The sequence below is a fragment of the Heliangelus exortis genome, chromosome 23 (genome assembly GCF_036169615.1).
Source record: "Heliangelus exortis chromosome 23, bHelExo1.hap1, whole genome shotgun sequence".
NCBI classification, from domain to species: domain Eukaryota; kingdom Metazoa; phylum Chordata; class Aves; order Apodiformes; family Trochilidae; genus Heliangelus; species Heliangelus exortis.
The window spans coordinates 4787460-4811733 of record NC_092444.1 but is presented as its reverse complement, the minus strand read 5'-3'; the positions used below and the strand labels follow the sequence as shown (position 1 = coordinate 4811733).

The 24274-nt window shown below is 42.0% G+C and overlaps 3 protein-coding genes across 6 annotated transcripts in view; 2 read left to right on the top strand and 1 right to left on the bottom strand.

Annotated features, from left to right (window-relative positions):
* Window positions 1-5361: 5361 nt before the first annotated feature.
* B3GALT6 (beta-1,3-galactosyltransferase 6) lies at window positions 5362-11087 on the bottom strand. Its single transcript, XM_071767206.1, has one exon. It carries the CDS (start codon window positions 10699-10701, stop codon window positions 9664-9666), a length of 1038 nt encoding a protein of 345 aa, XP_071623307.1. The 5' UTR covers window positions 10702-11087; the 3' UTR covers window positions 5362-9663.
* On the top strand, window positions 9861-22903 carry SDF4 (stromal cell derived factor 4). Of its 4 annotated transcripts, none has more exons than XM_071767204.1 (7): window positions 9861-9951; window positions 12514-12879; window positions 16135-16271; window positions 16711-16824; window positions 19623-19781; window positions 20711-20886; window positions 21454-22903. In XM_071767204.1, exons 2-7 carry the CDS (start codon window positions 12572-12574, stop codon window positions 21628-21630), a joined length of 1071 nt encoding a protein of 356 aa, XP_071623305.1. In that variant the 5' UTR covers window positions 9861-9951; window positions 12514-12571; the 3' UTR covers window positions 21631-22903. The 4 variants fall into 4 exon arrangements, with proteins under 4 accessions (XP_071623305.1, XP_071623303.1, XP_071623306.1 ...); XM_071767202.1 differs by lacking the exon at window positions 9861-9951 and adding an exon at window positions 10478-10617; XM_071767205.1 differs by lacking the exon at window positions 9861-9951 and adding an exon at window positions 11172-11506.
* An 874-nt stretch (window positions 22904-23777) lies between these two features.
* Window positions 23778-24274, top strand: part of TNFRSF4 (TNF receptor superfamily member 4) — a 48493-nt gene continuing 47996 nt past the window's right edge. The window contains exon 1 of the mRNA XM_071767207.1: window positions 23778-24239. Coding sequence (XP_071623308.1) covers window positions 24098-24239 — 142 coding nt within the window. The 5' untranslated portion in view covers window positions 23778-24097. The remainder of the gene's footprint in view (window positions 24240-24274) is intronic.

The window sequence follows — 24274 nt, the reverse complement described above, 5'->3', positions numbered from 1 at the left end:
CCTCTCATTTCTTTCCTCCTACCAGCTTCCTGCTTGGTGTTTTTGAGTGACTGGTGTTAAATTAGTTACAGGCAGGAGCCAGATTTTCCATTTGCTGATCTTCCAAAGGCCACGGGTGGAAAGACACAGAGCAAAGTCTCCTGGATAAGCTGCCAAAACACCAGGGGTAAGGAGAGGACAGAAAAAGACAATGAAATGAGTAGGCATGGAAGAGACATGATGCCTGGATGCCTACAGAAGAAACCAGGCACACACCATTATCAAAAAGAAGATGACTTGTGCCATATACTTCACACCCAACTTAAGCAAGGTGATGGTGTCAGAATTAGCTTTGGAAATTTAACAAAAAACCCAAAATTCAGTGAGCTCTGTGCTGCCTCTTCCAATAATCCCCAACTTCATGTGCTGTTATGTACCCACTGTGATGCTGCCAAAGCACATCACCAACCCCCACTGCCCTGGGAGACTTTGACAATGAAATGACCCTGGAGATACCAAGAAAACCTCTGGAAAACACACAACAAATACAGCCATTTCCTAGAGTGCTACAGGAGGGGAAGTAGCTTGTTCCCAACGACCCAAGCATAAACTCTGGAAAGTAAAGTTTTGAAAGTATTAGAAACCAGGCAGCAGAAATTTAATCCAATCCATTAGTGTCAGCAAAAAAAGTCCCTCTTTTACATTTCCAGCTGTTATCCTCTCAGCCAAAGAGCATCTCTCTGATGATGGGGAGCAGCAAACTCATCAGCAGCTCTCTCAGGCTCTGCAGGCTGCAGAAGTCAAGGGGGAAAGTAAAAGATGCCTGGCAATGTCCCCTGTTGTGGTTATCTACTTGCCAGCTGCCCCCCAGGGTTAAAAAGCCTCCTGCAGACACAGGGCATGGCACCCAGCAAACCCCTAAAGGCAAAACATTTCCTGCATGCTCTTGTGGTGACCAGAACCCCCCCCTGCTCATCTGTCAGGTTCCTTTGGGACACTCTGGGGAGCCAAGATGCTCATCTAAAGAAGAGTTTGCAAAGGAGGCCCCTAAAAACATTTCCTCCCCACCCAAAAAAGCCCCCAACAAAAAATACACCTAACTGCTACACGTGATTCCTTCCATGGCAAAAGCAAAGAAATTCACAAGCCCTTTGACACTAAAGATAAATCCTTCTTCCTCCTCACACTTCTCCTTTTCTCAGAAGTGTTTCTTTTCTGTGCCATTTCCCAGACTGTCACACCAGCTCCCACCCTGGAGCCAGACAAATGCCCTAAAAACACAGATGATGCCATCTCAGCTTTTAATGTCATGGCAGCCAGAGCCACAGCACCCACTCAAAACCCACTGGGTGCTAAGAGGTCATGCCCTGACTCCACGTGCATGATTTATTTACCATTTTTCTCTTCTTTCATGGTTTCTGCTGCTTATTCCTGTGCATGCTCTATTTTGGAAGGTCCCATGCAGGAGAACAGAGGCTGGCACTGCTTTTTGATCCTGAAACACCAGACAGTCTTTTCCCTGTGCTCACATAAATACCCACCTAGCAAACTTCAGTTCAGAGGAGCTCCTTCAGATTAGCAAATTACAAAAAAAAAAAAAAAAAAAAAAAAATTACAAAAAACAACCAACCCCTCAAAGCCACACCTGATTTTTTTTTTTTTTTTCACTGCTGAATCACAACCAGCAAAAGCCCCCAGAGATCTGAAATGTATTTTGTCAAGAGGGGAGCTAAACAAGTGCATCTGGTCTCAGGTACTCTTGCCACCCGTGGCTCCTGGCTTTGCTGGCCTTGGGTCTTCCCTTTTCTCTGATACTGGACACATGCTTGGTGGAAACAGATTGGGAACTGCTCAGTCCATAGCATCACAACATTTTTCCCTACATCTTTTTCTGAATCCCTTTCATGGGGCCCAGCTGAGCAAAGGAGGGAAGGCAGCCAAAATTCTACACAATTTAAAAAAAAAAGCAGATGACAAACTTGCACGAGTAAGGATTTTTCCTTTCAGGTACCTTACAGCCAGAAAAATGGCCAGACAAGAGACAACCAAACTTTTATTAATTTTTTTTATCACCTTCTTGCTTTCAGTGTTGCAGCTCATTAGCAGATGGTTGTGCCTGCTATCCCAGCTGTACTTTGCAGACCTTGTAGCTGCAGTTGGTGTGGATAAACACATCCTGGCAGTGCTGCCCGAAAAATGAGTGAACCTGGTAACCACTGCTGCCATTACCTGGGTCCAGAGGAAAGAAATCTCCCTTGGTGGTGGCAGCATCAGGAGGAGACAGAGTGTGAACTACCCAGCAGTTCCCCCATCAGCCTTACAGCAGAAAATTAGATGTAGTAACAATGCTTCTCAGGTGTTGCAAAAGGCAGAGGAAGAAGGTACCAAAAAACCATAAAAACCCCTCAGCAGAAGAGAGTCTGAAAGCTACTGAGGAGTCAGCAGCTCTGATTTCATGTCTGCACATTTTGGGTACTAAAGCAAACCCATAGCCTGATTGTTGGTGGTGCTGGGGGTTGGGTTCCATGGGAGGGTTAAGGACAGAAAAAGTTTTCAGTGGTCACTCTTTGCTCTTTTGGGCCAGGCCCATTTGTGTGGAGCTTTGGAGCCATTTGGAGCAACAGTGGGAGAGTGGCTGAGGGGTGGAATATTTGAGGTTTTGGTACTAAAGCAAACCTGTATCCCAGTTGTTGGTGGTGCTGTGGGTTGGGTTCCATGGGAGGGTTAGGGCCAGCAAAAGTTTTCAGTTTTTCCATGTTTTCATTGAATCTGATAACATGAAATGAGAGGCAGAGGAGAGGATGTGGAAGTAGGGCTGAATTTTTGGGTGTGTGCTGGCTTTTTGAGCTGTGTGTAAAAGCAGAGCCTGAGAGCAGTGCCTGGATTAGGCCAGAACTGTGCCACTCCTGATAGCTTTATGTTAGTCATAACGAATTTGAGTCTTTCAACACTGCTGAAGTTCCTGTTTTGATATTTTTTTCTCTTTTTTTCCCCCAAGAAACACATCCTGGCCGTGCTTCTCAAGGCACCGAGTGACACCTAGTGATGGATCTGCATAGGGCACATGAACAGGAAAACTGGAGGGCTCCAGACACATCCATCACCTTGTTTCCAAGGTCAGCTTCAATAACAAATTTCCCAGTTATTTTGAATAATTTATGAAGAAAATTAATAGTCTTATTTCAGATCTTTCTGGAAAAAAAGATGCGAGTTCCTTAGTTGGATGTGGGGGGTTTTTATTTGGATGAAAATGTATTTTTTAAAAAATGAAAAAAATAATACCCATTTTAATTGCATCAGGGAAACCAGCTGAACAATACCCAGGTGGGAATGTTCCTTTAAAGCAGTTGAGGCTTTTCCTCACCTCTGCTTATTTCTTCCTTCCCAGCTGATTCCTTGACAACAAGGTGAAGACCAAGAGGTCTTTTTAAAAGCAGCAAGAAGAGCTCTGGGTTGTTTTTAGTGTGGAGTCTTTGGGCTGTGATGATGGACACTGTTCTGTGGAAGTCCCATCATGTAAATGGCTTTTATTTGGAATATTCCTGGGGGAAAAAAAGCAGGGTAGGTGAGTTGAAAGGTTTGGTTTGGCTTCCAGGTGAGTGGCCTTGGAACAACTGGGCTGTTGGAGAAGAGGGTTTGGTTTTAGAGGGGAGGTAGTGTCTTGCTTGGAGGAAAAAAAAACAAAAGTTTTTTTCCCTTTTCTGAAAACCTGAGTAGCTGCAAACCTGCAGCTGATGGCACCAAGTCCTGCCATCATTTTCTCTTTGAGAAAAGCAAGCCCTTGGGCACTGGTTATCTCTGTATTTTTCTATAATCCATGAGTTCTATTTTTAGGCAGCTTCCTTGGCTACTGGCAGAAATCTCCCTTTGTGTTTAATTTTCTCTGGGCAGCCAGGTTTGAATTAGCTCCCTTGATTTGCATTATTTGTAAATCTTCTCCTTATCAATGGCAATTTGGTCATTTGTGTTGGAAGGAAAGCATCACACAGCAAAAGAACTCCTCCTGGACTCAAGGTTTCACACTTGTGCCCTGATTTACCTCAGATAGCTTGGCCTTGGAATAATTCCTGAGCTCCTTTGCTTTGGAATTTGGACTCTGAAACAAGTTTTGAGTGATGAAAACTGTCCCAGAGGCAATAAATGAAAGGTGGAAGGTGGCTGAGTCCTAAAGGAGCAAAAATGCACAATGCAGTGTGCTTCCCAGCAAACTGGGGCTTGGGGGGGAAAGGAACCAACCCAACAAATCTGGCCCCATCCACTTGCTCCTTTTTTTCCCAGAAACATGTAGGGATTTTTCCCAGAAACATGTAGGGATTTTTCCCAGAAACATGTAGGGATTTTTCCCAGAAACATGTAGGGATTTTTCCCAGAAACATGTAGGGATTGGCTGCTAATATAAGACTGATGTTTTCCTGTGATTTCAGGTGCCCAGCAGAGTGAATATCTCGGAAATAGAGAATAAAAAAGGCTGGTTCAGGCTGAAAGTTGAGGTGAAAAAGCTCATTTTGCTCTTCTTGCACTGCTGTGGCTTAAAAAGCAGCAGGAACAGGGGGGTGGCTTGAAGCCTGGATTGTGTTTGAGGTACCCAACCCCTCAGTGCTCATCAGCCTGATTAACAAGGATTAAACTTGCCAAAGCTTTCCATGTGTCAAGAGGTGACTGCAGTTATTTGAGATCCCAGTGTTAATGAGAAAATGATTTTTTTTTTTTTTTTTTTTTGGTGTTTTGGCTGTAAATGCCTCCAAGAAAAATCTGAAGAGGCAATTGAAGAGTTGCTAGTGAGAACCTGGACACTTGGGATCAGCTTGGGTCTTACTCAGAGTCCTCTTTGGGTTTATTTCTTTGGTTTATTCCAGGTGTTGCTCTGGGCTGGAGCCCACAATGTGCTTCCAAGGCTTTGGCAGAAGCAGCAGCAGCAAGAAAATATTAATTTCCAAGGGAATGGGATAGGTGCTTCAGCAGCAGCAGGTAAGTGGTATTTAAGCAGCCTGAAGTGTTGAAATTACTTGAGCAAAAGTTCTATTGAGAATATTTTCAGTTGCCAGAGTGTTGCTAGTATTTTGTTGTTTGCTTTTTTTTTAAATATAAACCAGGACTAAAGCCAATAATGTTTATTGGTGTCTAACTGCTTAAAATACTTCAAAGTTGAGACCAGAATCAATACACTTTTTAGTGAGAGTGTTTCTGAGTGCTTTACAGTTTAATTTGCTGATGTTTAATTAGGTTGAAGAGATATCTATGGATACTCCTGTATCCCAGGGATTTTCCCTCCAAACCACCAAGTACTTCAGGGTTCTGGTGAGCTCTGTACCTCTCAGACAGCTGTGTTGGAAAACAAAAATATTTTCATTTTTTTTTTTACACAGAACAAGCAATCACTGGTACAGCAAAATTCTTTTATTAAAAATCACAGCACACAGATCCTTTGGCCCACAAAGGCAGCCATGAAGGGACAGAAAAATACATATACACTGCACTAATGCAACTACCAGGACTTCTCATGGACACAGCTTCAGGTTTCTAGCAGTTTACTTCCTGTGTAAGTGCTGAGCAAATAAACTCTGGGCCACACCTTGCTCCCTAAAGGGCTCAGTTGTGTGGCTGTGAAAATAAAACCCAAAAACCCAACATAAATGTGCAATTTCAGAGGCTCAGCAGAGTACCCCAGGCTCACTCTGTTTCAGAAAGGCACACTCAGGATCCTGTAGCATCCTTCAGCTTCAGACAGGCTGGAAGTAACACACTGCTCCACTTCCAAGTTTGGCCAAACATTCCCTAAATAGTCTGTATCAGACAGTAAAAACTGGAATATTACATTGGCATGAAGCAGTTCCAGGGGAAAAGGATATTTTACACAGGTACATGGAGCAACAGTGTGTTCTAAATAAAACACACAGCAATGTGGGTGCTGCCAGTTTGTCAAGCATTCAGCAATCCCAAAAAAACCCAGATTTTAACTCAGAAAGAACTGCAGCTCTTCATCACCTCCCTCTGCAGCTACCAGATATGAAATAGGAATTTTAATGCTCAAAGAGGAGGCATTTCAGCTACAGAAAATGTAACATTTGTCAAAAGCAGGACACAGGAGCCTGTATTTAAGCAAACTTCACATGAATAAGGCTGGACAGTCAGAAAAGAAAGTGTTCAGTTACAGCAACAGCAATTTCTGTCTGTTCTGGTATTTATTTATTTTTTTTCAGTCTTGAACTGGCTTTAGGAATTTTTGGAAGCTTGAGGCTTTTTTAGGTGGAACTGTTCATTTATTTAGTATGGAAATGAATGCTGCTTATTTCCACACACTAAAGTAATTAAGCTTTAAACTAAGTAATTTAAGCTTTAAATATTTCAGTATCAAGTCTGGGGTAAGACCAGAGAGAAGACACAGGATGAACAATTTATTTCTTTCCTGTATCTCTTAACTCTGGTAGAATATTAAATGCCTGATTTTAGAAATAAATAATTTTTTTTTAATCTGAAAACAGTAACAAAAAGCTCACTAGTGTTACAGACCAACTCAGTGGCATCCTGAGTGTGTAGCAGAAGCTTATAGACTTGACCCAGCTGCCCAACACTGACACCTGGAAAAGCTGAGGTGATCATTTCCCCCCAGCCAACCACTAATATTAAATATTAAATGCACAAAGTATTTATGAAAACTTGGAAACCAGCCAAAACCCCTATTTAACAAAATAAAAAGCCCACTAAGATCACTAAGCTATTGCCACTTAGAATGGCTTAAAAAAAAAAAAAAAAAAAAAAATCTATTCCTGATTCCTGGATAATTTTGTTTTCACTAAAACCCACAACAAAACTTTCCAGTCCAATAAAGACCAAACCCACTCATTTCTCAGCAGCACCAAAACATCTTCCCAGATGCTGGACCCACTCAAGTCAGACTCTTCCCTCTGCCTTTCAAGAGAAAAAAAGATGACATTGTGATTATTAAGTATAAAACCATATGTTTTATGTGTATCAGGCTTCTGAGATGATGTCAGGAAATCAGGAGTCCTGAGGAGGTAGAAAGACAGCCTTTAATTACTACTTTAAAAAGATTCAATTCATGTGTTGGTCAAAATGTGCTTTCTATTTTGCTTAAAAAAAAAAAATGGGCTCAAAAAGCAGTTTTGGATGGAACCTGAAGTTTTAAAACTTTAGTGACTCCCCCATGCAACACAGGTGTTTCTTCATTATTCAAAATAACATCACTAATGCAAATTCTAGTAAAATATAACAAAATAATCCTGTTATAATCCTGTTAACAAAAGAATCCTGTCCTGTATGTTTTGGGGTTTTTTTCCACACATTGTGTGGGATGTCTGCTCTCTCCCAGATGATGTGATTTTCTTTTAAAATACCCAAAGAAGTTCCACAAACTCAATTTGCTACTTTTATGGAATGTCCCAGTTGACTGGGATGGAAATTTAAGTGCTATAATTGCAGTAAGGGGGGGTCTGCTAAGAAAATTAAGACCACTTACCAAAAGACAAAAAAAATCTGTCAAGCCTTTCCATGTTAATTTGTTTTGTAAATAGAATATCTTAATAGTTAAGTATTTGCATGGAAAGTGTCTTCCATGGGGTCAAAGATCAGCATTTCTCTGACAGCAATGAAAAATGCCTTTTTTTGTGGGGGTTTGGGAGGAGTTGTGGGTTTTTTGTGGGTTGTGGGGAGGGAGAAGGAAAATCAACAATTTGGGGACACAGTTCTGGGCAGAACAGGGTGAACAGAACCTTCTCACCAGCTTGAGGGAATTCTGATCCCAGCACTTTAAATAATGGCTTGTACACCAATAAATTCAAGCACTGCTTGATATGTAATCCTCATGGATGTTACAGCACCTCCTTGAGCAACTTTAAAATGACATTTAACTACCTTATTTTTCCTATACACAATACATTTTCAATAATAATAAATAAATACTCACATTACAAGCATTTAGTCACTTATATACACACAATACTAGTGAAGCCCAAAGGGCAAATAGATTTTTTTAATGCTAAAACCAATTTAAATTACCTGTAGTCTTAATTAATTCTTGTTCTGGAATAGTACACCTTGCTGAAAAGCACACCTGCCAATACCTAAGCATGCATTAGAATGGATACATGCTAAAATAACTTTTTTTTTCAGTATCTTAATTTAATTTTGTTTCATAAGAAAGCCAAAGATTTGTTCAAACTTTCAAAACAGAATCATCAGTCTCTACAGAAGACTTTTCTTGCTCCTAAATAATTTAACCAAGAGAGGAACAAAAAACCCCATACTTGATTCCTTTGGTATGAACTGCTAACTTAAAAAGCAAAAATACAGAGATATCAGTACCCTTTTTTTTTTTTTTTTCTTTACAATTTGTCTTTTCCTGCAGGTGGGAACAGAGGAAGAAACTGAATGATATGAAAGTGCAGTGTGCAACAGTTAAACTGAAAAGTAAGAATGCTCTTCAGGCATCAAATTAAAAACTCAGCTTCTGCTGAAAATCTGTAGTTGACAAAGGTTACTGGAAGTCAGTAACTCTGTACTGCTACTGGGTAAAAAATTAATTTTGGAGGGGAATCCATGTGGAGGGAATCCACACAGATCTATGTGTGGCTGTTGGGATGTTTGTCCTTAGTTTGGACTCAAAGAGGAATCTGGGGGAACTTATTTCTCTTTCTCTTTCTTATTTCTCTTTATTACTCTTTCTCTCTGAGTACAAACTGAGTTTACTTTCTCAGCTGTGACACCTACCTTAGGACACACATCTTCCACTGATTAAATCCTGAAAATTTACATTTTGCAGAAGGAATCCAGAACAATATAAACCTGAAGTCTACAATGCCTGACTTTGTGGCTGTCAGGGAGATTACTGTTGAGAGGGAAAATGTTCCTGCATGGATTATGTTTGGAGGATAAGCTAGGAACAGCCCCAGTGCCTGACAACTGAAGGTGAGCTTTGTAGCAGAACTATCTGCCCCCAAAATAATGTCTCCTGTGTCTGCTAAATACTGTAACTCATCCACCTTCCTAAATCCAGACTCTAGCTGCCAGATAAATTATCTACAAGATGTCCTTAGAACAACAAAAAGCTTGGAGACAAGTTACACAGGTCTAATAATTCCATTCCTGTAAATTCCTGACTCTGTGTCCCCCCCAAGGAAATGTTGGAGGTAAAACTGTTCCCTTCCCTTGTCTGCCTGTGTCAACAACCACTCACCTTGTTCCCACTGGCAACAGCACCTGATTTGTGGCCTCATAAGAATCTAAACCTTGCCAAGCTGCCACGTCTTCCTTGCCAAGAAATCAATGGCAGCTGCCAGTTTCACAGTCTTACTAAGCCCTATATCTTTACTAAATAAATCTTAGGGTCTGCTAAAAATCTTCCAGCAACTTTTCATCCAAGTTGTCTCCCCCAAGTTTTCTGTACTATCCATATTTTGCAACCCATTGTTTGCCACCCTCAGTCTTGCCACCCGACCCTTCCCATCTGCTTTTTGTCATCTATTTGTTTTTCAAACACCTCTACATCATGCCACATCAGCAGCAATTAGGATTCCAGGGTTTCGTTGGTGGTGACATAGTGAATCGTGCAAAATCTTTTGAGTCATTTTCAAGCCCTCCTCACCGGGATTTTTTTCCCCCACCCCCAGGTAACAGTAACCAAGCTCAGAGTCAATCAACAACTCAAAGTTTTCTTCCCTCAGCCTTTCAGGGGATCCCATCCTTCCTTTGGCAACACTGAGAAGGAGGCACCCCCCAGTCATACATGTAGGAAAGCCTCAGCTTAACCTCCTCTTTACAGAGTTTTCCTTCTTTAGCCAGGGTCTGGTGCTTTTCCAGCATGTCCTCGATGCTCTGCTTGTGAGTTACTATGTACTTATTGTTACAACCCCGGGATTTATACTCCGTGTCGAAGCGAGGGTCGTGCACCCTCTTCACGTCGATGGGCGCCAGCCAGACCCCCAGGGAGACATCTTCGCTCTGCCACATGTTCAGGTAATCCCTGCTGAGGCGCAGATAACGCACCAAATCCGCGGAAATCACATAACCCCCGCCCAGGGCGTAAGGGAGGTAATAATCACACAGCACCCAAGCGCTCTCCTTCCACTTCCCACCGGATTTCACCCGACCGCGGCCCGAAAAGAATCCCCAGTAGAGGCGATGCGGCTCCCTGGCTCTCAGCTCCTCCACCAGCACATCCAAACGCACGAAGGAATCGTCGTCGGCTTTCAGGACGAACTGGAAATCCAGGTGCAGATCCAGCCAGACGTAAGCAGCCAGGATTTTAGCGGTCAGGTTCTCGTAGGAATCCCGCAGCTCCGGCAAAAGGAGGAGATCTCCGTGGCGGTTCTGTTCCAGTTCCAAACTCCTCAGCTCCTCGGCTCCCAGCCCTCCGGTACCGATGACAAAGCGGCTCCAGATGCCATCGTGAGGCGGGCGGGAGGACAACCAAGTGCTGCGGATGATGCTGCGGCGTTCGCTGTATTTCGGGCCGCTGGTGACCAACACGGCCATGAACGCCGTTTCCTCAGGGGACAGCGGAGGAGCCGCGGGGAACTGCGGCCCCCGGGCCCCCCGAGGGGGTATGGCGGCGGGTTGGTTGTGAGGGAGCCCCCGGGGAGCAGGGAGAGGCCGTAAGCCCTCGGAGGTGCACTTGGCCAGGTAAAGCAGGACCGCGGCGAAGAGAGAGAGGCTGCCCAAGCCCAGGGCCGTCTTGTGGCGGCACAACAGGCGCCACAGCTTCATGGCCGCGGGGCCCTCTCCCACCCTCCGCCTTCTCCCTCCCCTTCCTCCTCCTCTTCTCCCCGGAGTTTTAGGCGGGAAGGGCTTTGTGGCCTCCGAGGAGAAGGGGAGAGATTCCTGCAGGAAGCCTCACCGCGCTCCGCCGCCCCTCAGAGGCGGCTTCATGGCCGCTTCCCCCTCCTCCTCCCCTTCTCCTCAGGGAAGCGCCGGTTCAGGCCGTGAGGAGGAGAAGAAGGAGGAGGAGGAGCGGCTCCTTCCTCCGCCGATCCGCTGGGCCTCCGGCACGGTCTTGGTTTGTGTGGCGGCTGCCGCTCAGCTGATCCCCGGGCTGCTGGGGGAAGAGGGAGGAGGAGCGGCCGCCCCTTGGCTGAGGGGAGGCGGCGGCCATTTTGCAGCAGGGCAGCGGCCATTTTGGTTGCGGGCAAGGGGGGCGGCGGCCATTTTGCATCAGGGCAGCCGCCATGTTGATTGCGGGCAAGGGGATCGGCGGCGGGCGCCTTCTTAGCCGAGGTCTGGAGGTGGTTGCAGTCCCCCGGGAGCTGTGGGAGGTGGCGGTGCTGCCTCCCAGCACCTGCGAGCTCCCAGCGTGGTGGAGCCCGTTGTGTGTTAGCTAGGGAGCTGCTGTTCCGATTTCGTAAGGATTGGGAGCGGCGTGTTAGCGCACGAAAGGTATTTTAAGGGCTGCCCAAGCACGATAGATGAGCGCTAGGCACAAGGCGGGAGACGCGCGCGTAGGGGAGCTGGCAGGGGAGGGGAAAAAAAGTTCCTTCACACTTGAAGGACAAGATCTGCTTTATTGTTCATTGAGGTAAGGAAGAAATTTTGCCTTGCCGCTTCTCCGCCTCGCGGCAGCCTTAAGGCCCTGCCAGTTGCGGAGCGTTCGGGGCGGAGGGGCCGTGCTGTGAGGGGAAATGGCGGCACAAGACACACCCCTGCCCTGCTCCAAAATGGCCGCTCCCCCTTCGCTCGGCACGCATGCGCGGTGACGTCATTGCCACGCTCCGCTCCGTCCGCCCGTGCCTGAGGCGGGAGCGGCCCTGGGGTCCCTCAGTGCCTCAGAGGGTTCGGGGCAGCGGGGCCGGGCCGGGCTTGCCTGGCACCGTTCTCGGAGGTTGCATTCCCTCTCTTTCCCTCCGGAGCTCTCGGTGAGTCAGTGTGGTCCCTCCCGGAGCGGGGTCCGGACCGCCGTTGACCTTCGCGGTGGGCAGGGCAGCCCTCTCTGCGGTGTTAGGGTTTGTTGTGGGGCTGGGCGGGTGTTCCTCGAGGTTGTGTGGGTTTTGTGCTCCCTCCTGCTCGGTTTTGTCGGGCTGCGGGCGTTTTCGTTGTCCCCGCCGGCTGCCAGATGGGTGGCAGCGGTTTTCAGGTGATGAAGGGGCCGCCCCTGAGGTTGCTTCTCGTGCTGGTTCTCTCCTGGGTGTTTCCATCTCCCCTTTGTGTGAGAGCGTTTGTAATCACATTTCCCTCTGTCATCTGTTTCCAAAAAAACACCTCTTTCAGCCTTACTCAGGAAATGTTTGGGTTTCAGGTGTCAGGTCAGCTGATGCCATAACACCTGAAGACAATGTGCAGAGCTGAACGAGGTCATTTAGAGGATGTTAACTTTCAGAGTGCTCTGATAGAGGTTATGATTGTGCAGACTGAAAACTGACCCAGATTAATTTCTTATCGTGTATTTATTATTTAACCACAAAGGTACTATTTCACCACAAATACTTGTGTGGGTGTGTTGGTTCTTCTGAATTTTAGGAGGCGTTTTATTGGTGACATAATTTTCTAGAGTTTAATTCGAGTGTGTTTCTTCCATTTTGTTTTTAGATCCTTTAATCCATTCACAGTAATTTAATCGGCTGATACTTCAAATAAAAAGGAAACCATGATGTCAAGACAGGCCTTTCTCTGCAGTCTGGGATCTCTGTATTTGTCCCTTCTGTTTGTATTTCTTCTAATGGATGTTTATGCAAGGCCTGCAAATAATTCAGCTCTCAAAGAAAAGCCAGCTGACAGCAAGGATGAGAATGAGATCTTGCCCCCAGATCACTTGAACGGGGTCAAAATGGAGATGGATGGACATCTTAACAAAGAATTTCATCAAGAAGTTTTTCTAGGGAAAGAGATGGAAGAGTTTGAGGAAGATTCAGAGCCCAGGAAAAACAGGAAAAAGCTCATGGTCATCTTTTCAAAGTAAGTTCTGTTTCAAAGGACATTGCCAAGAACAGGGCAGGCTCTGTTTGCAGAAAAACTTGCAAACTTTTCTGTAATATTTTAAAACTATAATGATGAGGGTGAAACCATCCTACTCAGAGCACTAAGTCCATGTTATGAAGGTATTAACATATCTGTATAAACTGTTCTCAGGAGTTAGAATGCAAGTTTTGAGAGTCATAACCAGTATGCAGGATTTGTGCTGTGGTTTAGTAAAATTGTGGACTTGCTGTTGCTGTGTGAAAACTTAGATCAGGTTTGCATCAGCTGAGAGGCTGCCAGATGGATGCGAGTCAGAATGGAAATGGAATTCAAAGTCAGTGCAGACTTTCAGACACAAGGTGGCAGGATTGCCTTTATTTGCCTTTTTGTAAGAACAGCTCAAATTCTGGGTGCTCTTTGTGTTGCTGATGGTGTGGGGTTGTGCATATACTCGAGATAAAATGAGAAGGCTTAAAGAAGCATTTTTTCTGTGAACTTTGCACTAACGGGGAGAAATTATCAGTAATAACACTGAAATTATTTTTTTCTGGTGTTCTCCAGTAAAACAGACAGGCAAACCAGAGTGCCTTTTCTGTTTAGAGTAAAATCCTTTCTGTCTGCTGGTCAGACCATATACATCACTGTTAGGTTATATAAAAATAGAAAGATTGTGCTTAGAAAGTTTAATTTTCCTTTTTGGAAACAAATTTAGCTGGTGGTCAGTAAATTGTCATTCACCAGTTGCTAACTCCCTTAATTTCTGCTTGTTTGTTATGAAAGAGGTAGTTTTAGGAAGCTTAAAGGAAGTGGATTCTAGGTCAACTTCACTAAGATTCTCAGACTAGATGAGAAATGCAGAAATTCTGAGGAGTTTGGTTGCTTTCTAGACATACTTTTAAAGGCTGAGTGAAAATAAAAATACTGAGAGCCAGCTGGTAAGGCACAGGCTTCCAAATGCTTTGGAATTATTTCCTTTTGAAGACAAAGGAAACCGACAATGTGGCTTTAATTAATGACAGCTGAGAATCTACAGTGTGACAAAAAGTAGTCAGTTCAAGCAATAATTTAATAGTTACTGAAAATAAAGTTGATAGATGGAAGAAAAGCTCTTCCAAGCATGCTTTTGTAGGCAAGCAAGCTACATGTGACTGAAGGAACAAGTAGCAGTTGATAATTCTGGGGTTTGGTTTCCCAAGTCAGTCTTTGCAGGTCTGCAGAAGTGGTTTGTTAGAGGTTAACCTGTAGCTCCCCTCTGCCCCCTGAAATGAGGGTGCAGAAAACCCTAGGTGTGTCTTTTTAGTCTTTCCAAGGGCAAGTGCCAAGGTACCTTGAGGTTGAGAAAATCTGTGAGGGCAGATTACTTGATATCACCTTGCAAAAATGAAATAATTGAATTTTTTTTTTTGCTGTTTTCAGTAGTCTGTTCTGAATGAGATTGTTATCTAAGGATAACAAGCTTTTGTTTTTATTGTTACATGGTAACCTCACAGCAGGACCGTGCTTGTGTTTCATCCAGTTGTAAATATCCCTGTCAGAAGCAGAAGTGCTTCTTGCAGACATCTTGCACTGGATGCCTGCTGGCTGAGGAGAATCTGGGTCATTGGAGACTTCTGGTGCCAGCAGAACAAAGGTGCATTTTCATGAGCCTAAAGGAGCAACAAATGGGATGTTTGTTAACCATTCTCCCTGGGTACAACGTGCCTTAGATGGAAAGTACAGCTTGGAAGAAGCAAGCTTGATAGCTTTGATCTGGGGAAACTGGAATCTTAAAATGTTCAGGGGGAAAAGGCTTTGTTTTCCCTTCTCATTTCTGGGAGTACCTATTCCATCTCAAACCCCACATTAATTAACCTGGTAAATGCCAGTGGAACAACAGCATTTCACTGGTCTTGCCATTGGTGCTGAAAAGCTGATCCTGAGCCTGCTCACAGAAAAATGGAAAGATGGGATACAATATTTAAACCCACTGATATTTTGCATTTATTAACACAGCTAAGTGTTGTAGAATGTGATGTGCTGGGGTGGTGTTTAGCTCAAGTTTTTTTTAGTTGACATTTACATTTATCATATATTTGAGTTTCACTGAAAACACTTCAGTACTGTTAAGATATTTATGGAAACAGATATGAAATCAGGCTGTGGTTTTTTGTTTTGTGTTTCTTTATTGTTTTGGCTTTTTTAATTGGACAAGAGTGGTTTTGGTGTGTTCTAAATATAATCTTATCTTCTAAATGTTAGTGATGTCTTTCCAGTTTTAAACCTTGTTGTATTTTTTTGAAAAAGTACTTAACCGTATGCTCAAAAAACCTTAAAGTGTCATGGTACTGGGTTTTTTTGTTTGTTCAACTGTTATTTTTATATTAACCTATTTTTAATGAATGAGCTTTAGTGGTATGGTGATGTAATAAAATAAACCAGTATTGGTAGTACAGGGAGAACAGTGGATTGTTAGATTGAACATTTATTGATCATTGTATCCAGGTAGAAATAGCCCAATATCACTGAGCACAAGCACATCCTTTGACACAGCAAAGTGAGCCTGGCGACTTAGAAACCTGATGTTGAACAAATACATGTGCACAATTTCTATCTGTGCTAAGAATTAAAAATTGTCATCTAATGTTACCACAGAGCAAGGCATAATGGAGAAAACATGGTTTATTTGCTTTTTTTCCCTTACTACAGTCAAAAGTTTTCACATACTACAGTCCAAGTATGAAATAGTTGGCAAGTCCTTGCACCAATGTTATTCACTTTATATTTTCATTGTTTTTTTAATGGTCAGGATAGTTGTAATGTGATATAGGCAGACACAGCTCATCAGTAAACTTCAGAGATTTTGGAAGGTCAAGGTAAAAAGTTGGAAAGATTTTTCAGAGTAGTGAAAGTGCAGCAGCTGGCAGGTGACAATTCCAAACCAATAGGAAAGGAGCTAATTGCCATCTTTGTGGTTTCCTCTACTTGAAAAATGTACTCAAACATGAAAGGAGTTAACTTACAGCAAAGCAAAGTATGGCTGGATGTTTTTCACTCAGTAGTAACCTTGTAGTTACTTTAATTAGGGAATAAATGGCTAACTTGCTGCTTGTCTACTCTGTAGTTGAAAAAAGTAAAACTTCTCAAGGAGGGTTGTGAATACACTCTTTTTTCTGTTTTTTCTCCATTAGTTATTGTTGAATAAAGTAATAAATTTAAAATCTAAAATTATGCCACAGCTCCTCAGTCCCCAAACCTAAATCTTGTTCATTATAGGGTGGATATAAATCATGATAAAAAGATCGGGGCGAAAGAAATGCAGCGCTGGATCATGGAAAAGACAGATGAGCATTTCCAAGAAGCTGTGGAAGAGAATAAAATGCACTTCAGAGCCGTGGACCCTGATGGTGATGGTAAGGTGACAGGTTCCTCCACCTCCTGGTGACATCTGGAGTTGGCTGCTGGTAGCCAGACCTCCTGGTGGCTTTTTGGAGGTGATGTGACAAAAGCTGAGTTCCTCTGGGCTGTGGGCAGTCAGAACAATGGTGATTCAGCCTCACAGCTCTGTGCTGACTGCACTGTTCTTTCCTTTGTAGTCACAGGAAATTGTAACAAGAGGCACTGCCAGGGATGGGGTGAGGGTGGTGATATAAATAGATTATTTTCACAAGGCCTGGCTGTCTAAATAAACAAAAGCAAATCAGAGTGTTCGTGTTTGCCATTCATAAAGCTTAGTGTGATGGTCATAGTGCTGAACCCAAGGATTTAACATGTACTCTTATAAGTAATGGGACCAAAAGTTTGTCATTTAAGCAGGATATGTCATGTCTGAGCTATGGCTCTTTCTTACAGGCCACGTATCCTGGGACGAATATAAAATTAAATTTTTGGCAAGCAAGGGCTTTAATGAAAAAGAGATTGCAGAGAAGATTAGAAACAATGAAGAACTGAAAATAGATGAAGAAAGTAAGTGTGTGTTGGTCTTTCTTTTACTTTCTTAAAATCTGAATATCAAAACTGTTCTTAATGCAAGATGAATGTTTTAGTTTTGCTTCTACACAACTGTAGAATGTGTAAGCAATAAGACAGAAATATTACATTTCTTCCCAGCTCAGATCTACCTTCCCAATATAAATGTTTAACACTGAAATATTTGGTTGCTTTTTTTTGTTACTGTTTTGCTTCTGTTTGAATAGTTTTCACTTATAACAATCTGCTACAATTTATCCGACCTGTGTTGTCTGCAGACCATGGAACTTTTAGTTTGGGAACCAGCTCCCCTGTTGCTCCAAACGAAAGGGAGATTCTATCCATGATCCCTGTTCTGGAATTGAGGAGGGATTTATGTGCTTAAATAAGAGGCACACTTAGGCACTGCAAAGCAGACCAGAAGTTATCAGCAGAAGGTTGCCCAATGATTGTTTCTTGTTTTCTCTGAGTCCTTTATGAAGAGTGATGGATTCTTTAGGTTAATGAGATTAATCTTTTCTTCCTGATTGAAATTTTCATTTGGATCTGGTTTGGTATAAGTATGGCAACTCTTAAATTAATCTCCCTGTTCCCCTCTATCCAAAAGTGTTTAAATTTACTGTTCAGTCAAGCACAAGGCCTTAGCCTTTCCTTGCAGGAATTAGTCATTTAAAAGTGGGTTATGTTATATTTTCCATTTATCAAAAAGCAACTAAAATGCAAATGGGTCTTTGACTTTTATGGCAGGGAAAACACCTGTGCAGCATGTTTTATGGCAGTGTGGTTAAGTACAGTTTACAGGAATGCTCCTCAGATAAAAGATGTGCTGAATAAGGGAAGTGTGTACATAATCATTTTTCTACCTAGGTAACAAGCCTTTTTTGGGAAAATCAAATTAGTTATCTACCACTTCCTGAGGGTGAGAGGCAGAACTTATTTTCATATTCTAGTGCAGTGTAAAAGTACTCTTTTTCAGTCTGTATTAAAAAAATGACTGAATGTGTGGCACTTGAGGCACATTCTGAGTCTTATGCTGAAGCACTCTTAAATTTGGATGCCAGGCCAAAGCTGGGGACACAACATTATTTGATTTCTGCAGATAACAACAGTTTCCACTGCTGACTGACAGTTGAGTTTTGTTTCAGACTGAGTAAGAAAAGTAGGCAAAGGGAGATTGACTTGTGACTTTTAATATAGAATCATAGAATCCTAGAATCCTAGGGGTTGGAAGGGACCTGGAAAGATCATCTAGTCCAACCCCCCCTGCCAGAGCAGGGCCCCCTAGAGTACATCCCCTAGGAACGTGTCCAGGTGGGTTTTGAATGTCTCCAGTGAAGGAGACTCCACAACTCCCCTGGGCAGCCTGTTCCAGGGCTCTGTGTCACCCTTACAGTAAAAAAATTTTTTCTGATATTCAACTTGAACCTCCTATGCTCCAATTTACACCCATTACCCCTTGTCCTATCACTGGTCACCACTGAGAAAAGCCTAACTCCATCTCCCTGACACTCACCCCTTACATATTTGAAAACATTGATGAGGTCACCTCTCAGTCTCCTTTTCTCCAAACTAAAGAGCCCCAGCTCCCTCAGCCTTTCCTCATAAGGGAGATGTTCCACTCCCTTAATCATCTCAGTAGCTCTGTGCTGGACTCTTTCAAGCACTTCCCTGTCCTTCTTGAACTGAGGGGCCCAGAACTGGACACAATACTCCAGGTGTGGCCTCACCAATGCAGAATAGAGGGGGAGGAGAACCTCTCTTGACCTACTAACCACACCCTTTCTAATGCACCCCAGGATGCCATTGGCCTTCTTGGCCACAAGGGCACATTGCTGGCTCATGGTCATATTTGGGCTTGGCTACACTGGAAAACTCTAAGCAAGTGATTTGATTATTCTGGGTTTCCTTGTGTCCTTGATAGAACTAAAACTTGCCATTTACAAACTTGCCCTGTGATTCATATTCAGACTCTGAAGGATTTCTTTGCTTTTCACAAAAAAAAAACCCATTTACTGAAGACTTAACTCTTAATTACAACTAGCTGTTCAAAAATGTAGATGTGACTATTTTTTTTCCCCTCTCTTGTAACTCAGCAACCAAAAGCATGCAGGAGTTGTTTAAGACAATTTATTAAATCAAAATAATTATTATCCAAAGACTGCAGTCTTTCAGAGGGTTTTTAAAACTTGTGAAAAGCTTCAGGTTTGTGTTTTAGGATATTCTGAGGGTAGCAGGGTGTGCTGCAGATTATTTTTTCCAGTGTGTCATTTAGAAAATGCCTACACCAGAAAAAAGAATACTCTGTGCAGGTTTGGGGTTTTTTCCTGTTTGGATATGTTGAGGACCAGTAGGTGCACACAATGCTGTGTTGCAGGGTTGGTTTCTTTTCTTCAAGTCAGATGCATGGTTTGAGCAGAAACACACATACAAATTATGATTCTCAGTAAAGTCTAGGAAAAAATCACTTTAAAAAAAGTGAGTTCACTTAAAAAGTGCTTGTCTGTGTGGTGCAAGATGAAATAAAAGATGTAAAAATGTAAATTATTTGGTATCTGTTCATCTAAGTGTACTTCAGCTTGCATTTGCTCCTTGCTACAAAAATATTTCTATTAAATTATAGTGATAACTGAAACATATGAGGGTTTCTCTCTGAACTCAGACTGCTTTCTGATGTGGATCAGACAAGGTAGCTCAGAGGAGTGATAAATACTTGTATCCTTAAGTAATAAAAAGCTAAATGCATTTCTTGGTGCTTAGTGCAGCATCTCTTCTTGCCTTTTTTCTTGAATTTCCAGCACAGGAAGTTTTAGACAACCTGAAAGATCGATGGTACCAAGCTGACAACCCCCCTCCTGATCTCTTGTTGAATGAAGAAGAATTCTTGTCCTTTCTTCATCCAGAGCACAGCAGGGGAATGCTGAAGTTCATGGTGAAAGAAATCATCCGAGATTTGGGTATGGAATTTAAAAACACATTTCTTGGGAGCTGTTGAGTGCAGGTTTCAGAATATCTTTCAAACTTATAATATAAAAGCCATGATATTCTGAATGCTTCATACAAAGAAGATCAGCTGCTGCATTGTGGGGTCACTGCAGCAATTGTAGGAAAGGTTTTTAATGTCTATTAAAATACTATAGAATATATTGATGTGAATATTCCATGAGAGAATGGAATAGTCATTAATTGCTTTATACTTACCCAGTACAGTCACCATGTAAGAATCATGACATACAGTCATGATTGTGGAAATGAGTGGTGGAGATTTCTAAGAAAGTAATATTTAAAAAAAAATTCTAAGTGTTAGCACACGTTTTTCCTGTTGAGTCAATAGTGATGCATATTTAAAACCCCTAAAACACCTGCATTAAAAAGAAAAGGGAGCTATGCCTTTGCTGGTTGTTAGCTTCATAAATATGAAGTTTCCAGTGATATTTGGGTGTAACACACACAGACAGAACACCTCCAGCATGCAGTCTTTTACAAGTGTTAATTTACCTGAATTTTAATACTGCAGGAGACTGGATACAGATGTAAGTACAGTTTTGTTGCAATAGATTGCTAAAAAAATAAACAGCAATTTAAACAACAAAACCCACCCAGCTTGCACCCTGGTGAGGACCTTAAGGGGCAGTAAAATCCTTTTTGCTCAGTATATTGAGTATGTATTTTTTAGCCCTCTCAAACCTTATGTGTGCACTGGAACAGAGTTTTTGGCTGACCAGGGATGTAAATGTAATGTAGAAAACAAATGTAATTTGTTTTTTTGTGCAAGAGTCAGGATTGTGGACTGCTGAAACCAGTACCTATGACATCTCTGACCTGAAGGAACTTCTCCTTTTTAATGGGCATTAAGCAAGTACTTTTCTGTGTGCTTCTCTTGTAGATCAGGATGGAGATAAGAAACTTACCCTATCAGAGTTCATTTCCTTACCTGTTGGTACTGTTGAGAACCAGCAAGCTCAGGATATTGATGATGACTGGGTGAAAGACAGAAGGAAGGAATTTGAGGAAGTGATTGATGCTAACCATGATGGTATTGTCACAATGGAAGAGCTGGAGGTAAGTTTCCCTCAAATACCTTGCAAACCAATATGCAAAATTCTAAAAATATTTGAATCAACATTCCACTGTGTCTGTCTTCTTCACCAGACTGAATTGCAATGTTCTGTAGTGCTTGCAGACAGTGTTGTTGTGCTTTTTGTTAAAAAGGGAGGGAATTTTCCTTGTGTCATTGTTGCTTTTAGGGTTTTTTGTCACGTAGACACTTGTATGGATTTGGAGTACATGAAGGCAAATCACAGACTGTTTAGTTTTGAATTCTTCTTCACAAACCCCACCAGATTTGATAGTGAGTTTAGTCAAATGGCAAAACTATTTTTATTATAGACACTGGCATCAGCTGAGAAAATCTGTATTTGTATCAGAGCAGCCAAGGGAGCAGTGAATGAGCAAGCAGCTAGGAGACAGATGTGAGCCTGTTAAAAAGATTTTTCCATGACTTATGTTCACTTTGGGATTGCTTGTGTTGGTCTCATAATTGCTGAAGCTTGCAGAGAGTTCAGGTTCCTTATTCTGGTTTGTGGAAATGCCTGCTTAGTGACTGAAAACTTTTCTACCATCTTTCAGGAATATATGGATCCTATGAATGAATACAATGCCCTGAATGAAGCAAAACAAATGATAGCAGTAGCAGATGAAAATCAAAACCATCACTTGGAGCTGGAGGAGATCCTGAAATACAGTGAATACTTCACAGGCAGCAAGCTTATGGACTATGCACGGAATGTCCACGAGGAGTTCTGATCCTGCTGGCTTTTCCAGAGCTCTGAAGCACTTTCTTGCTTTCAAAATAAAAAGAAAAAAAGGAAAAAAAATGCAACTCCAAACAGACAGAAAGTTACTTTGCTGCTATCTGTGTTCTATGCCTACAGTGTGTTGTCCTAGACTTAACAAAACCTTCCGTCCATAGCTAAGATCTGCAGTTCTCTTGCCTTTGGAATGAGGGGAGAATGGCCCAAAAATATTGGGGCAGATACTGGACTACATCAGCTCCTGGTTTCTACAGTCAACCCAGCTGAAGTTTCAGCTGCCCGTGGCATTTGGTGGAGGCTTCTTGAATATTTTAACTCCTTCTGCTGCCCTTGTAGCTGCTGATCATGGAAATCAGAAATGACACTGAAAGATGGTGGCTTTTGTAAAGGGGATGTGGTTCAAATACGTGTGTTCTGACCTCATGAGAATATCCACACACAGACTGATTGGCTCATTAATCTTCCACTGTTTTGTTCTCAATCTACTAATACATTGCTGAGAATTTAATACAAGTTCTCCCTCCCTCTGAGTTGTCTTTAGGGAGCAACTTGTTCTAATTTCACAGGGAAACTCTTCTGTAGCTAATTTAAAAAGAAATCTGGTAATAGTGGGACAGGTTTTGTGTCTGCAGCTGCACTGGGAATCTGAGATTGCTCATGTCTTAAAAAATCAAATTTCATTCTAAAATGGAAACAGTGGGGAAGGTTTCTTTGTGGACTTCAAGATGTTGGACAGAGCAACAGGATTCACCTGGCTGTGTGGTTATACATAAGTAGAATTGTTAAAGCTAGTATAATTAAGTATATTTTAAGTATGTATTAATTTGTCTCTGGACAAATTAATGATGCTGATGAACTTGTGAATGATGAAGCTGAGGGGAATAGAGGGTTTGCTGTTGAACTAATTTTACCAGAGCTATGTACAGTCAGCTCCTGGGAAACTTTTTAATCAGTCTCATTTTGGGTAATCTCTGAAAGCATTTTGCAACACAAGGGTCATATCCACTACTGTCTAAATTAGAAAATTTATTTTTACTCTGGTTTCATCTTTACTGTAAAAACCCCTCTTTCTGATGGGTTGCCTGAAAATCCAAGTGAGATATTATATTTGATTAAATCTATTCTCTTAATATAATGTAAATATAAGTATTGCTGTCTGTTTTGAGTTTTTTTGGTTTTGTTTTTCTTTAATTAAATTACTTGTATCAGTCTTTTTATACACATACAGCTTTTTCCATTAAATATTTTTCTCCATGCTTTGGGAATCTTGCTGGTTTTAGGTTTGTCAGTGAGTGGGAAAAAAAACTTCTATAAATGTCCCAACTTCATTCTTGTATTATAACCTAGTTGTTTGCACAATTCAATTATTTAGATATAATTTGAGTGGATAAGTTCTATCTAATCCTGATGCTCAGGAAAGAAGAGCTGAGCAGCTGAAATATGGTGAAGAATTTTGGAACTTAATCTGTCAGCAGAGGCAAAAATTATGCATAATCTTCTGATAATGTGAGTATGGAATTCCTTGAAAAATACAAGGGAACACAACTGCAAAAATGTTGTATGTAAAATGGCAATATTGATCATACCCCTGATAAACCTGAAACTTAAGGAGCTGCAAAAAATTAATTTTTAATGTATGCATGGTGTTCTGCACCTTAATGTTTTGGTTTTTTCTGTCAGAAATAAGGAATACATGTAAAGTAACAGCTGTGAGGATAAAGTGGACTGCATGGTGAGATTTGAAGGTAGAGAGAGTTTCCTGTGTTGGAATTTTCAATGTTCAAACTATTCTAGTTTGGAGACTTATTTAAAAAAAATCTTTTAAATATTTTTTAGGCACTCAGTCTTTCTCAGATTCTTGTAAATCCTTTTCTATAGAGGAAACCCTACTTGCTTAGGGAGTCTAGGGACTTAAAGGCTTTTATTACACACTAGTTAGGAGTTCCATGTTTGATTTTTATGGTTTTTGTTGTTTTTTTTCCATGTACACAACCAATCCAGCCTACTGCTAATAGGACTTGGTATCTGAGTGCTTCCACCTCATGGGCATGTTTGATTTTTCTGGAATTCTTGTCTCTACCTATGGCTCTCAGCCCTCAAGCTTTTCAGGCATGACTTTTGGAGTGCCTTAATACTTCTCCTTACAGTAGCAAGGATCACCTCTAGTTCTGGCTTTCTCTTCTAAGGCTATGAAGAGAAATCTTTTCATAATGCTTGTCTGCAGTTTCTTAATTTTCATCATGCTGTCATAATGCCAAATCTTATTTAGTGAATATTTTAGTTGTGAACTGCAAAAAATAACTTTCTGGGCTGTGGGGAAGATGGATGGGGGCGTGGAGCCTGTGCTGGGAATTTCCCAGCAGCCTACATAAGAGCTTCTTCTGGTCACCAGCAACTTAGAGTCACTTCTCCAAGAGTTTGTCACCATCACAACTTTGCTGGGACAGGAGGGCTGCATTATGGTAGCTGTAGGTTTTTACTCACATTTTTCTCCTCTTCTGTTCTTGTTGCTGGCAGTCACCCTGGGCCATTGCTTGGGATTGAAATGCAAAGAACATGAATATCCTTTCCATGAAAAATGCTGCAAGGACTGTGCCCCTGGTAAGTAGTTTTCACTGGTTGTTGATTAGACTTTG

Bases quoted from the DNA above. Each gene is read 5' to 3' on its own strand.
- SDF4 (XM_071767204.1), top strand. From the start codon at position 12,572: ATGATGTCAAGACAGGCCTTTCTCTGCAGTCTGGGATCTCTGTATTTG. The intron at 16,272-16,710 runs GTAAGGTGACAG...TCTTTCTTACAG, and splicing joins CGTGGACCCTGATGGTGATG to GCCACGTATCCTGGGACGAA. The intron at 20,887-21,453 runs GTAAGTTTCCCT...ACCATCTTTCAG, and splicing joins TCACAATGGAAGAGCTGGAG to GAATATATGGATCCTATGAA.
- B3GALT6 (XM_071767206.1), bottom strand. From the start codon at position 10,701: ATGAAGCTGTGGCGCCTGTTGTGCCGCCACAAGACGGCCCTGGGCTTG.